Source organism: Mytilus californianus, unplaced genomic scaffold (assembly GCF_021869535.1).
Source record: "Mytilus californianus isolate M0D057914Y unplaced genomic scaffold, xbMytCali1.0.p SCAF_4, whole genome shotgun sequence".
In the NCBI taxonomy this organism is placed as follows: domain Eukaryota; kingdom Metazoa; phylum Mollusca; class Bivalvia; order Mytilida; family Mytilidae; genus Mytilus; species Mytilus californianus.
This window is the reverse complement of record NW_026262690.1, coordinates 2,242,938-2,258,855: the sequence shown is the minus strand read 5'-3', so window position 1 is coordinate 2,258,855 and position 15,918 is coordinate 2,242,938. Positions and strand designations below refer to the sequence as shown.

At 35.3% G+C, this 15,918-nt stretch overlaps 1 protein-coding gene across 1 annotated transcript in view; it reads right to left on the bottom strand.

The window, feature by feature from the left end:
- Positions 1-7,557: 7,557 nt before the first annotated feature.
- The window catches only part of LOC127737265 (CD109 antigen-like), a 55,633-nt gene continuing 47,272 nt past the window's right edge, over positions 7,558-15,918 (bottom strand). The window contains exons 32-37 of the mRNA XM_052247821.1: positions 12,827-12,889; positions 11,992-12,101; positions 11,240-11,396; positions 9,620-9,722; positions 8,247-8,338; positions 7,558-7,781 (exon numbers count right to left, since the gene is read on the bottom strand). Of these exons, the coding sequence (XP_052103781.1) occupies positions 7,773-7,781; positions 8,247-8,338; positions 9,620-9,722; positions 11,240-11,396; positions 11,992-12,101; positions 12,827-12,889 (534 nt within the window). The 3' untranslated portion in view covers positions 7,558-7,772. The remainder of the gene's footprint in view (positions 7,782-8,246; positions 8,339-9,619; positions 9,723-11,239; positions 11,397-11,991; positions 12,102-12,826; positions 12,890-15,918) is intronic.

Sequence of the window (15,918 nt, the reverse complement as noted above, 5' to 3'; positions counted from 1 at the left end):
GAGAAAAGACGAGACGATCTTTGACAAAACCACGAACAATGACACCGATGACGTTTTACAAAGTCTGAATGGCATTTGCAAGCTCTTGAATATCGTATAAGTTGAGAAATGTATACTTCATACACAGATGAAGTTGGTATATTGCTGCTAAGTTGAGGAAAATTTATGATTTCAAAATTGAAATCGTCTCGTTTGTCATAGACTCTGTTACAAAGATGACCGCTTGAGTCAGATTCGAGGTATATGTGTAATCATTTTGTTGTTATAATCACTAGTTTAGGAGGATATATTAATGGGAATCAATCAGAAAAAAAATCGATTGGTAATAGAGAGAACATCATGAAAAGGTCGACAAGGAGAGCCACACACTTGGTACCTCCAAATTCAACAAATATGTTGGCAATAAGAAACTTCAACTTACTGATAGTTTGTTGTGCTGTGTAGCATATTTTATTCTCGGGTTTATTTTTAACAAAATATGTGGAATTGTTAATCAAAAGTCATTTTAAAACAAATACTCGTAAATCAATTTATCCACAATTTTATGATCAAATAGAAAATTCATGAAGTGGAAAATTTTATGGTCAAGTTTAATTATGATTTAATTTAGAAAATTATCTTCTTAAATTATTTCAAAGAAAACGAGATAAAACAAAACGAAAGTGTTGTAATTTGAAAATGCCTATAGAAACGGGACGATAGAGAAACACACCAAAAGAAGAAAGAATATGCCACTTCTGTCATATTGATATTAATACTGATTCACATTATCTTTTTAAGTGTCAGTCTCCGAAAGTATAAACATATTCCCATTTACTTGGTATTCAAATCCTAAAAATATTATAGGGTTATTAACACTTTATATTGTAACTGTTTAAAATAAATATATATCATTGCTCAAGAACATTTCATTCATTGACTGCATGTTTGTATTCCTTTCGTCATACTCAACGTTGTATTGTTTTGTATGTATATATTCAATTATTGTATTACCCTTGTTTAATATATGGAACAATGCCATAGTCAATTAAAATTTGCTGTTACAAAATTTTGGGAATTATTTCAAATTGGGGAATATATCTGCCTGATGTAAAGCTGTGATTCCTTGCCCGACTTTTTCTATTGTTTTTGTCCTTTTAGGTTTTATATCTGCCTGATGCAAAGCTGTGATTCCTTGCCCGACTTTTTCTATTGTTTTTGTCCTTTTAGGTTTTATATCTCCCTCATGCAAAGCTGTGATTCCTTGCCCGACTTTTTCTATTATTTTTGTCCTTTTAGGTTTTATATCTCCCTCATGCAAAGCTGAGATTCCTTGACCGACTTTTTCTATTTTTTTTGTCCTTTTAGGTTTTATATCTCCCTCATGCAAAGCTGTGATTCCTTGTCCGACTTTTTCTATTTTTTATTAAGTTGTGGATTATCAGATATTTTGGCCTCAGGTAGACCAAAAAGACATTTATTGTCGAAATGCTCATTTGGTGCATAAAGATTGGCTCCGTTAATGGTATCAAAGTCGTGTTCACATTGCGCTACACTCAGCGTGCTGTTACATGTTGTGTCTATGTACGTTCCCATTGATAAAAACCAATTTTTACATAAAGTTTAAATCAGGTTTTACTTACATGCAGTCGATAATGATCGTAGATCTTGTGTGGAATAAAGTCATATGATACTTCAAATTGAAACAAAAGGTATAAATGTTTTATAACTTGAATAGCTAAGTTTTGCTTTAAAAACAATTGTACGTGGACTTTCTTGTAAACGAAAATCAAATTTTTAGAATTAAAATTTAAATACCACACCTTCATAAATTTAGATAAACAGAATTTAACGAAGCGCTGAATCCCCCTCACTAGGAGGAGGAAAAACAGCCTGTTTAGCAGCAACTAAAGGTCATAAAGAATAGAGGTTGTCACAATGAAGAGGCATAGAGCGTAAATAGTGGTTATAAAAGGCACTATCTGACCTCCAAAAACTAGCTGACATGATTTCAAAAGTCGGAAACTGAAGAACCTTCAAGACTAAACCTAAGTCCCAAGAAGCAACCAAACGCCTTTGACTAGGTTTATTAAGGCAAAAGTTTTTAATCAACAAGGAAAAAAACTCATTATCACCAAAATCTGAGCCTCTTGAAAGACATATAGCTCTGGCTATGACAGATCTATTTCCCTTTATAGTAGACGGAGTGTAACCTTTTTCTTCAAAAAGATAAAAGAAAAAATCCCCTTACTGTTGCACAGTAACTGAGACAGGATCAATCTGTTTCGACTGACACCAAGAACAGAAAATTGACCATTTGGAGTCATAAACGGCTCCTGTAGATTGCCTGACTGACAGATTTTCTAGACCCTGATGAATCTTTCTTCCCTTGAACTGAGAAAGTAGAGGAAGTCGACACGGCTTTGCACAACACAGAAGAAGTAGTTCTGGGAACCAAGACTGTCTTGGCCAAGCTGGAGCAATAAAAATGGTCTTGCAAAGATCCCTCTGAATTTTGAGCAATATCTTGGGAAGAAGGCGAAAGGGGGGAAACATGTAACTGAACATTCCTTTCCAAGATAGGGTCATAGCATCTACCTTTTCGTCTGTAATGGGGGAAATGTAAGTCTCCAACTTGTGATTCAGACTAGTGGCAAAAAGTGGCAAAAAGATCTATATGAGGACGATCCCAACGAAGAGTGATCTCCTGAAACACTGATAGATGAAGTTCCCATCCTGTGTTCACTGGAACACGCGAACGGAAAAAAGCATTTGCCAGAAGATTTTGACTACCTAGAACATGTCTCACTGACAGAATTATATCGAGACTGTGACACAGAAGAAGAATTTCCTTGCTCAGAAGATACAGAGAAAAGGAATGAATTCCCTCTTGATTCTGAAGATCAGCCATTACTGTGGAGTTGTCCGTGGCAACCAGAAGTGACTGACCCTGAATCACAGCTTGAAAACAAAGGAGAGACAGTAAGACAGCTCTCATCCCTAGGAGATTGATGTGTTACTCCAACTGAGCACCTGACCAAAGACCTGAAGCTGTTCTGCCCTCTAGATAAGCTCCCTAACCCATCAAGCTCGCATCTGTGATAGAGATAGAATGGGGTCTGGAGGATCCAACAAAACTCCCTTCAGAAGATATTTCTCCTGAAGCCACCACCGAAGAAACAACCGAGGAAGAATTGGAACAGGTGCCTCTCACAGATACCACTGAATTGGACGAATGTGTAGACGTCCTAGTGGAATGACGTCCATGATTGAAATCAAGAAACTCACCAGCTGAAGAAATAGACGATCTGGGACAGTTGAAAACTGCATCAGAGCACTGACTAACTAATTTATCTTGATTACCTTCTCTTCTGGAGGAAGATCTAGACCCATATCTGTCCGAAAATGTTCTCCCATGAAAATTAAATTCTGACTGGGAATTATCTCTGATTTTTCCAAAGAAATAAAAAAAAACCCAGTCTCAGGAGTAATTGGATAGCCAAATCGGTGTGTTCCTCCAGAAGAGATCGGCAATGATTCTTGATTAGAGAATCGTCTAGGTAGGAGTGAATGAATACCGCCTGGGTATGAAGATAAGACACCACAGTCTGAAAAATCCTGATAAAACTAGGGGAGCAGTAGAAAGGCCAAACGATATAGCCTTGAAACTGTACACTTTGTCTGCCCGAACCAGTATCGGGAAATGACGAAACTTGAGAGAAATCGGGATGTGAAAATAAGCATTCATCAAATCTAGAGAGGTCGTCCAAATTCCTGAATGAAGTGTCGACCTTATTGACCTGTTGGTTTCCATTTTGAAATGTGGGACCACCAGATACTGATTCAGAACAGAATGGTCTAGAACCGGTCTCATTTTCTCGTTCTTCTTGGGAACCAAGAACAGCCGGGAATAAAACCCTAGATAAAAAGGAGGATTTACCTCCTCCAACACACCCTCATGAATTAGAATGTTCACTTCGTCTTGTAACAACGGATTCTTTTGAGAATCCTTTGTCACTGACAGATTGATTGGAAAAGGAGAAAGAGGAGGTTGTTCCAAAAACTGAAGCTCCAATCCCCTCCGTAAAATTGAAAGTATCCACTTGTCTGAAGTTATCAAAGACCATTGATCTAGAAAGTGGGAAAGCCTGCCCTTCACTGGAAGATGAGGAAGAAGAGTTGTATAGGTTTCCTCTTCCAGTGGGGATGGATTTAACGGAGGGGACAATACATAACTTACCCTGCATCTTACCCTTTACAACTTTGGCTTTCTTGCCACCTGAAAGGTTAGGACGAGAAACAGATGATCTCTTCACAGGCTGTGAAAAAGAAGAGGAAGAAGAAGCCTTGGGCTGATGAGAGGAAGAAGGCTTGTTAATCTGAGTAGTCTTGACAAATCTTTTCCCATCAGTGAACGTAACATCCACCTTGACAACAGGAGGAGCCTTATTTACTTCCTCTTATAGTTGATCCAAGGAAACAGAGAACAACTTGTCCTTAGACAGAGGAGAACTTAGAAGTCTCTCCTGGAAAGCTTCAGAGACAGTCGATAATACAAGAATCTCCTCTCTCTTACCAAGAGTAAAATTGGCCAAAGTGCCAAGAAAAAGGAATTGAGACATTCCAAGACTCTTGTCTACTTGTAGAAGCATAGACTTCAAGTCTGAAAATTCCTCCCCTTTGTCCTTTAAAAGAGACCTAGCTGCCGCCAAATAGTGTTCAGCTGTCTCAAGAACATAAGTTAGAAACCTCAGATTATTTTACGACTTTACATATGAAGACTGAACCCAATAAAACAGAATAAGCCTTATCACAGATAGGAGCCGACATACCCATGGAAGATCCATGAATCTCATAGTCCTTAGATCTGCATTTCCCTGGGTAAAAGGCAGGTCCGAAACCAGAGAACTTACTACCACCAGTTTTGCTAGTGTTAGCATGGTTCTCAGCCAAAGACGAGTTAACAAAAGACAAAGCTGTTGTGAAATGACCCGAATCTGAAAACGAATGATACCCCTTTAAATCTGGCTTGACTAAACCAGATCAAGCCATAAAATATGAAGGGGCAGACGAAACCCTTGGTAAAGAAGACATGGGCATATCCGTCATATCCCTACGAATGGAATAAACTAGACTCCTAAGACATTCAAAGGGGTTGCCTGAAGATGGCTCCTTAGAAATCATAGCATCTCCCTCTGTGCCCCCAACACTGTCAACATCAGAAGAAGCACCTTTGTCTTCAAGTTACCTTCTTGGCTTCTGGCCAAGAAAACATAATCATTTTCCACCAGTTGTCTAGAAGGTCTGGAGGATCCTGTGGAGGATCCTGAGACAAACCCCTAGACTCCATAAGGAGAAGCCTGTTACCAAACTCAATGAATTTTGCGTTAACAGATGCTTGCATCTTATGGATAGAAGTGGTAAGAGTCCTCATCTCATCCTTAAAAGAGGATGATTCTGAAGACGGCTTTCCACCGAACCCCTGACCAGACCAGACTGACTGAGCCAAATATGGATCGAAGGGCTGAGGATAAGGAGGCAAGTTGGGCATACCCATAGGCATGGGAGGGTAGGAAAAATTCATAGGCCACCTAGTCCTGGAAAAGGGTTCACTCCTGATGCCAGCTGGTAGCGTCTCCTGCATACTTGTCGTGCAAGAAACAGGAGACATTGTTATCTCAGCAGGCCTAGTTACGGTATGAGATACCCTGCTAGGGCTAGATAACCTCAACTGACTAGCAACAGAAGTGAAAGGTAAAGTCCTGACAGGGGCTGGGTCCTGTTCCAGACTTAAACCAGAAACACCAGTTTATACCAGTTTATACCTCTATCCCAAAACTCATCCAAATGAGTGGCCGAACGCCAAGTGGACAACAAACCACTTGTGTGTGTGTCACTTACCTCTTGCGTTGACGAAATTGGTGTTCATACCAACCATTATTCAGATAAATTAAATTAAATTATATTACCTGAATAAAACAAATTAATATTACAAATTACTATTACAAAATAATAAATAGCTATAATTTTTCTATTAAGAAAAAACGTGGTTTTGAAAAAAACTTTTTCCTTCTCAGAGAAAGCGTGCAGCATAAACCATAGAACCGGAAAAAATGATAAAGGGTTATGGCGCGCATGCGTCAGGTGGGAGAGGTTGTCACTGGGGTACGGTTCTTTTTTCTGGCTGGTTTCCGGTTGAATAATGCAGCGAGTGGACTGATATCTTTTATGAAGGTGAGGTATTTAATGTAATAAAACCCTTTATCTGATCAAAATCTTCAGAAATGTACTACTATTGAATTATTGTCTTCCCGTACTCTAATTCGCAGATATTTGCCCGTTAGAACTTCGGCTACCACACAGCGCAAGTGCGAGGAGAGAACCGGGATGAAATAATGTAAATAAAGGCGCACTTTTGGGTTCAGTCAATTGCAACTGATGTTTAGAGTTTGTTCTTATGTTATGCTGTAATACCACTGTCTAATAAAATATGTTTAAAATCTAAATACCCCTGTCCCAGGTTAGGGGAGGATTGGGCGCCCTCATTCTTTATGTGCCTATCCAAAGTCAGGAACCTGTAGTTGAGTGGTTGTCATATTTGTTTTTCGTAAAAGTTTTTCTTGTACAGTGGATGTTGTTAACTTTCAAGAAGGTGGCTGCACGGCAGATGTAAAAAATGCTTACACGCTTCAACTCGACATTATCAAGCTGCAGATCAAATATAAAGCCATTTCCTTCCACAGAAGCCAAGAAAAGTTTAACAAAAATATTTATCCAAGGTCTTTCGGACGGACGGAGTGGAGCGGTTATTAGACCTGCATTCGCCTTTTGCGACGCATGTAAAACATACAAAAATACAGAATGACTTGATACTAATAAAAGAGTATCCTATTCGTCCTATCTATCAGAACACAGTATCTTTTTTATGAAATCTTTCGAAAGTTTACTTTTATTCCTGTATACATAGTTTCAATATTCTACAAATGTGGTGTAAGATATTCCCTTTTCTACAAATGTTGTGTAAACTATTCCCATTTCTACAAATAAGGTGTTAACTATTCCATTTTCTACTAACGTTATGTAAACTATTCCCTTTTCTACAAATGTGTTGTTAACAAATCCATTTTCTACAAACGTGGTGTAAAATATTCCCCTTTTCTACACATGTGGTGCGAACTATTCCCTTTTCTACAAATGTGGTGTAAACTATTCCGCTTTTCTACAAATGTGGTGTAAACTATTCCCCTTTTCTACAAATATGGTGTAAACTATTTCCCTTTTCTACAAATGTGGTGTAAACTATATGATTGTTACAATGCATTTTACATAGTCTACAAATGTGGTGTAAACTATTCCCCTTTTCTACAAATGTGGTGTAAACTATTCCCCTTTTTCTATAAATGTGGTGTAAACTATATGATTGTTACAATGCATTTTACATAGTCTACAAATGTGGTGTAAACCATTACCCTTTTTTACAAATGTGGTGTGAACTATTCCCTATTCTACACATGTGGTGTAAACTATATGATTGTTACAATGCATTTTACATAGTCTACGAATGAGGAAGATCAAACAATCGTGATTATGTTTATTGAAATAAAGACATTAAGACACAAATGTTAATACATAGAAGTATTTTCAGGTTCATTCTTAAAAACACACAATACATACAAGAGAAACGAAAAATTCACCTTTTATCGGACTTCTTCAAATAAAATACAGTATTTATATAAAGTAAAAAAAAAAGTCATACAAGTTAGGAATTCCTCTGGAAAGCAAGTGTTGTCAAATCATCGCTTCTGAAAATTAAAATTTTGAACAAAATCATTATAATGTCAAATCAATTTTATATATCGTATTGTTCAAAGATAAAATTTAGTTCAAATGATTTTTAAAGATTAATTTATAACAAAAATAAGAAGATTTAGTAAGATTGCCAATCAGCAATTTCGTTTAAAAGCGCTATAGAGCTTATGTTTTGTAGTTTGTAACTATACCGAATCTAGATAAAGCCTTCGTATTCGTATGAGACAACTGACGTAGAAGTTAAAAACTAAAGGTCACCGTATATATTCCAACACATGAATAAATCACAGAAAGCATCTGGAAATGAATACAACTACAATATCTCTTCTTTTCAGCTGAAAAGTAGATTTTCTTATTTATTTTGGTGTTTTATATTTTCTTTCTTTCTTGAGTTTAGAAATTCGTATTTATATCCTTTATATAGAATACTTTATTCATTAATTATTGATATTTAATACCTTGACTTCTACACAATTGTCAGGACCACATACTTCTATGATGGTGGCGGAAGACAGGGCTTTTGATTGGTAAGTCTTTATGACCTCATTACCTAAATGTAAATGTATGATTAGTAATGTTCATATCAGTTCCGTTTCTTTCATTTCAAAATAGACGTATATTAACATGATTGAGGCTTCATTTGCAAGAGGTATTTGCCGATTGGTGATTTTTACCTATCTGGTATTAGAAACGTTTCCTTTCAAAAATTTGCTCCTCTAGAACCAATCTCTTAAACACATATCAGCAAGTAAAGTACTATGAGCATGATGAGGATGCTTTAAGTAATAACATACATAAATGATGCTTACTTTAGGTTTGTTTGAACATTTGTTTATTATGTATAATATGCTGGTGTTATGGCGTTTAATATAGATTTTACTTCTGCATCTAAGTGTGACACCGCATCTCTCCTCTGGAGATATTTACCTTAAAATTAAAAACTCGAGTCATGACGTGTATTTTAAGAGAATTTAAAAGTCGGGATGGAGAAATATTTGATCGCATTTAACAGGGTGCGGACGTTGTTTCTATAATGATTGTTTAGACTATATGAAGGCACAATTGATCATTTTTATAGGTAAATGAGCTGAAAAAGATCGTGTTCCTTATAGGAAATGTCATTAATCATGGTGGTCTTTTTTTCGTGACGTCAATATCAGACAAAAGCAGCAAGAAAATTAGACGTCATAATTGAATTTATACCAAGCGAATCACAAGGACCTTGATTATAAATAATATACAACATTTCAAGCAAAGTCAAAAGTGGCTAAATATAAGATAAGTGCTTTTCCTGCTCTGGTCCTTAATATACGGTCTCAAATGCACATTTTTATAACAGATTGATAGTTAGATGGGAAAAGCTGAGAATTCAAAATCAAACGAGTAGTCCTCATTTATTCAAGTATTTATACATCATTGACTATAAATGTTTTTGGGTTTGAGTGTTAAGCAAAATCCAGAAAAGCACTTTGAACGCACATATTTTTATTGTTATATTTGATATATTTTTTTCATGCGCCTGTCAAGTTGGAAACTCGTGAGTGTGTCGTTTGATGTATCTTATTTGTTTTGTTTTGGTTTTATAGGAATCTTGATTTGATGGCAGTTATTTGATATACTGACCAATTTAATCTCCACTCTAGGCGATTAAGAACATGCAGGAAGGGATGAATGCCTTATGTTGTGTGTTACAGGATTTTGCTTTGGGCCGGACCTTTCTCATTGTACATTCGCTAGGAAATCAATAGTAAAGGTTGCATATTGGAAATTGAGATTGATAGGCACTCTAATGTTAGATATTATTCATGTTTGATTATTCGCTTTAACTTACTTGGTTCATTGTGCTCTCTCAGCTTGATAGGTACAGGTCTGTGTCGAGCTACTAAGGCAACTCTCCTTATATCTACTTCAATACACATTTGTGTGGACAAAATCTGTTAAAATGAAATTAATATACGTTTTTAACAATTTGAAGTGTACATAGTAAAACGAATAGGTCGTACTGACAACTCATAACACAGACGAGCATACAACGTAAGGAACAAGAAATGTAAATCAAAACAATATGCTGTTAATTGATGTTAAGGCAACTGAAGTATATGACGATCCTGAAGGTGGAGAAATTGTTTTGGCAACTGAAGTATATGACGATACTGAAGGTGGAGAAATTGTTTTGGTAACTGAAGTATATGACGATCCTGAAGGTGGAGAAATTGTTTTGGTAACTGAAGTATATGACGATCCTGAAGGTGGAGAAATTGTTTTGGTAACTGAAGTATATGACGATCTTGAAGGTGGAGAAATTGTTTTAGTAACTAAAGTATATGACAATACTGAAGATGGAGAAATTGTTTTGGTAACTGAAGTATATGACGATCCTGAGGTGGAGAAATTGTTTGGTAACTTAAGTAACTGACGATCCTGAAGGTGGAGAAGTTGTTTTGGTAACTGAAGAAAATTACGATCCTGAAGGTGGAGAAATTGTTTTGGTCACTGAAGTATACGACGATCCTGAAGGTGGAGAACTGTTTTAGTAACTGAAGTACTGTAAACCAACTTATTTTCGCGGATACTTTATTTTGCGTTCACCCCTTTCTAGACCACTTCGCGGCGATTTAATTTCGCGATTTTCAAATTAACTTGATGTATTTTAATCAGGGAAGATCAAAGTTTTTCATATTCGCTACGATTTATTTTCGCGTTATTTTTCTTATCGCGAAAGTCGCGAAAATAAATCGTTCGCGAAAATTAGTTGGTTTACAGTAAATGACGATCCTGAAGGTGGAGAAATTGTTTTGGTAACGTTTTAGCAACTGAAGTATATGACGATCCTGTAGGTGGAGAAATTATTTTGGTAACTGAAGTATATGACGATCCTGAAGATGGAGAAATTGTTTTGGTAACTGAAGTATATGACGATCCTGAAGGAGGAGAATTGTTTTTGGCAAATGAAGTATATGACGATACTGAAAGTGGATAAATTGTATTCGCATTTCAGTAATTTCTAATAAAGCTCTGTTTACCTTCTTTGCAATTATTGTGGAGGACGTTAATCAGGTTATTGTTAACAAACGCTTTCATTTGACAATTTTTATTTAATAAGCACAAATAACCGTTTAGATTCTTTGTTACATTGTTTTGTCCTAATGTTGATAACATCAAAGAGAAAGTTTGTTTACACAGAAAAGTACAATTAAACCGTGCAGATGGTGGTATTTTGGGTAAATAAAATGGCCTGTCATAATTAGAGGTTTCCATAGCAAGAGGAATGCTGTTGATATATATTTTGGACTATTTTATATATTTGAAGAAATAATTAGATAAATTATGCAGACTGTGGCAAAGCTAAGGAATTGTCGAAACAAGAACAGATGGTAATTACAAATGATCGGTAATCAGTTTGTTATATAAAGATTGAAACGAAAGCTTTTCATTAATGAAGACTAATTACCGTGTCAAAGTATAAGATGATTGAACGGAAGCCCTTTTCTACTTTTTTATATTGTCCTCCAGTATTGGTAGTATCGATTGACTCTAAGTCAGCTTCCATTCCAGAAGGCAAAGATATTTCAAGTATTCCCATTGTACTCTGTCCTACCTTCAACCACCTGTGAACATTGATAATTTTTCTATTTTAGCAACATAAAAGTAGTCAGCACTTCTGTGTTGACATGAATTGTCATTGACATGGTCGGAATTATAAATTAACTGTTTACAAAACTTTGCATTTTTCGAAATACTCAGGATTTTCTCAGGAATTTGTTCAGGAATAGATTACCTTAGCAATATTTGGGAAATCCTTTCAGAAATTAAGGTCCTCAATGATCTTCAACTTCATACTTTATTTGGCCGTTTTAACTTTTTTTATTCGGGCGTCACTGATGAATCTGTTCAAGACGTAACACACGTCTGGTGTACATCATTTTAATCATGATATCTGTGATGAATCTATTTAAGACGTAACACACGTCTGGTGTACATCATTTTTATTCGGGCGTCACTGATGAGTCTGTTCAAGACGTAACACACGTCTGGTGTACATCATTTTATTCATGATATATGTGAGTTTATCTATGTAGAGCGAAATGTGATGTTTCACTCATATTGGTAAATATTTTAAGATTTTATATTATAATAGACTTTTCACTTGTGTTGGTAGGGATAACACGTTTATCTAAAGACGAATGATAAAAATTGTATTACCTGTAGCAAACTTTGAGTCTAAATCCTTTTGTTGAATCATTCAGTATCGTTGGTGTCAAGGCGAATGCAGGCTCTCTTAATTGCTCATTCACATTGAACACAACTGCAGCCTGCAGATAAGACAGAACATTATGTTGGTTGCATGGGATACAAAATAATAGTTAGATTATCATAATTTAGTTCTTAACATCACCGAGTGAAAATACATGTTAGTTACAACCTAATCACTAACAGATATTCAGACAAAAACACAAAAGTATTGACCATACAAGCAAATCAGGCACCAACTACATACGATCCTATACCGCAAAAATCAAATGTAACATTTACCCCATCATACACAATCCATCACCGTAAGCATCATACACAATCCTCTACCATTAACATTTACTGACACACTTACCTCCATCATACACAATCCTCTACCATTAACATTTACTGACACACTTACCTACATCATACACAATCCTCTGCCATTTACATTTACTGACAAACTTACCTCCATCATACACAATCCTCTTTCATTTACATTCACTGACACACTTACCTTTATCATACACAATCCTCTACCATTAACATTTACTGACAAACTTACCTCCATCATACACAATCCTCTTTCATTTACATTTACTGACACACTTAATTCTATCATACATAATCCTCTACTATTAACATTTACTGACATACTTACCTCCATCATTCACAATCCTCTACCATCAACATTGACTGACATATTTACCTCCATCATACACAATCATCTACTATTAACATTTACTGACATACTTACCTCTATCATACACAATCCTCTACTATTAACATTGACTGACACACTTACCTCCACCATACACCATCCGCTACCATTAGCAGTTACTGATACACTTTTCACAGTGTTGGGAATCTTAAATAGAAAAAGGAAATAGATAAAACTAATTGTTTAACAAACCAGACAATCACAGTCGTTGGTAGCTGAAATAAAATTGACTAGAAAAAGAGGGTTAGTCCTATACAGATTGATCAATACCACTGCTGGTTGCTGCTTGTACTCTATGTCTATCTAGGGCAGTAGCCTGATTTCCATTACTTTACAATAATATTTGAAAAGTTCTCAGTTGACACATTCAAAATGCAAAGGTAATCTTCCTGCAAAGGTATTAATTAGCATGTTTTTAATCTCGTTTTAGTGTTATTTTGTGTTTCATGCTCTTCATCCTAAGATACTTTCTTAATTTATATTTTGTTTCAAATAGCACTGACCATATTCAAATTATTTTGTAGCTATATATGATTTATTAGTTTTTTTTTATGGGCCCTTTTATTTCCCTACATCCGTGTTCCAATTCCTTAAGGTAGATTCATGGTATACCGCCATCTTGGATTGTACAATCGCAGTACACAATCGGTCTATATCTTTGCCCAAATCTGCAAATTTGGAGACAGATAGGCAATTTATAGGTTAGACTGTTTATTTAATGAAAGAAAACTTGGTGATTTATTGCATTATTCAAAATATTTAAATAAATACCAAATAATTGTGTTTTTAGAATCATTTTTTCAGCTTGGCCATTTAAGGGGAGATAACTCTTTTAGTCAAAAAAATATACTGGACTGATAGGGAAATTTGAATTTTTTACTTGTAGCAAGAAAACAAGTTCGGTGACACCATTTTTTCTTTTTATTTTCTTAAAGCATATTATAAAACCTATCTTCTCATATTATATTTCAAAATTCTATCTCATCGATTTCTTTTTAAGCACAAAAATGTGTTTTTTCATGAACAATCTAAGCAAATTTGTGCAATTTCGTACGACCCGTAGCTTGAAAAATAGCACGGCGATCCATACTTTTTATTTTTTAATCTTTATTTTGGCAAAGTATAAAAAAAATCTATCTGAGGAAATATATACCTATGATCTACCTTAAATATAAAATGAATACCCTAGCGAACCAGAAAGACTACTGGTAGGATGTTAAATCAACCTGTATCTGAAATCAAACAAAACAAAACTTTTTGTCGACATTTATAGTGAACTTTTGCACAAGTTCAACTCTAATGGTAGATAACTAGCGTCATCATAGATACCAGGATTAAAATTTTGCACGCCAGGCGCGCGCGTTTCGTATACAAAAGACTCATCAATGAAGAGAATGAATGTTTTCTTAAACCAACTATAATTCATTTTCCTTGTAAGTATAGCATAAATTGTCCAATTCAGATTTTCCTTTTGAAATTTTGAATGAATTGATTCCTGGTTGTTAGTAAATAAGTATACAATTACGTAACTGTTATATAACGTAGGTTGCATATCTCTGCGCCAAAGTTGCATATGCTGTTCTTTCAGTTAAGGCCGTGTTGTTCAGTTTTATTTAGGTTATACACCTGGTATTTTGTTATGAGTTTTTGTGAACTTTCCATTTCTATGTAGCAACATTCCATCAGCATCTGCATATGGAGTATATATCTTCCTGTTGATAGGATATTCCAGAGCTTGCATTTCCAATCATGATATCCATGACAGAGGGTTGCTACTAACAATGAAGCTGTTGAACCAAGAGTTTCAAGTGGTGAAGCTAGAATCATTCCTTCGAAAATTATATTGACGTCATCACGAGTTAGTTGACCATTATGAAATATCTGTTTCACAGTTGCGACAGATATGTTCCAATTGTCATTACCAAAATCCCGTTCTCTTTTTTCTCCCCAATTGGACATATTTTATCAACATTGAACAGGATCTGCGTACCCATCCGGAGCACATTAGATCACCCCGTTTTTGGTGGTGTTCATGTTGCTCGGTATTTAGTTTTTTATGTTGTGTTAAATGTACTGTTGTTTGTCTTTTCGGTGTTTAGTTTTTGCCATCGCATTGACAGTTTTATTTTCGACCTATAAATTTAACATTCCCTTTGGTATCTTTCGCCTCTCGTTTATACTCTCAAATATTACAAGGATTTTGCTCTACGGCCGTTTTCTTTCGAGCTCAATTGATGATTGTTATTCCGGAAACACTTGTCGATCAATCGGAAATCAGTTTCACAATGAGTTTTTACAGAAACAATTGTTAAGTGAATAGACAAAGGTTTCCTCTACTTTTGATCAATCGGTTCCTCATCTGACGTGCAATAAGTTCTGTGTTGTTTACCCTTGTATTTATATTTTACTTAAATTGTACTTGATCATCGAGAAAGTGTATACCATATACTATATGCACTATCAACATTTTTGTTGGCGTCTCTGTCAGTTTTAGTATCAACTGCAATAACTATTCTGTTAATGTCTTTATCAGTAGATTTATTTGTATGTTTGTTTGAGTTTTTATGTCAGTTGTATGTCTGTGATGTATGTTTACACAGTTTTGACTACTGGATTTCAATTATTGTCACATAAACCTATTATGTCTGTTTCGGTTGCTCACCCAATTTTGTCAATAAAACGGACCTTTAAACAGATGTCATACAAGTGGAAGGTTAAGCCAGCTATAAAACAGGCTTAACCTAACATTTTCGTCGGAAAATGCCTGTTCCAAGTAAGGAATATGACAAATGTTTTCCGCTCGATTCGTTGGTTGATAAAGTCTAACGTTTGATTTTGATAAGTTTTTATGGACTTCCCCCTTTTTGAATTTACGTTGGAGTTAGCATTATAGTTAATACTTTTGTTTTCAATCGGAAACAATGCTCAGAACAGGGTAAGGTCTTAGATGTTTTTATGAACATTTTTTATGTAATTTTCATATTTATGATTTTTCTAATGTATTCAAATTAAGAGTTACAACTAATTGTAGCAAAAATTATCATTGACAATTTTGTTTGTTGTCTTAAAGCCCTCTGGTTTTTCATGCTCTTAAACGTTACAGACATTTGGATTTTTGAAACTGTTTAGTTTCGAGTAAACATGATGAAAGTTGAAAAAAGTAAAATTACAGAAAT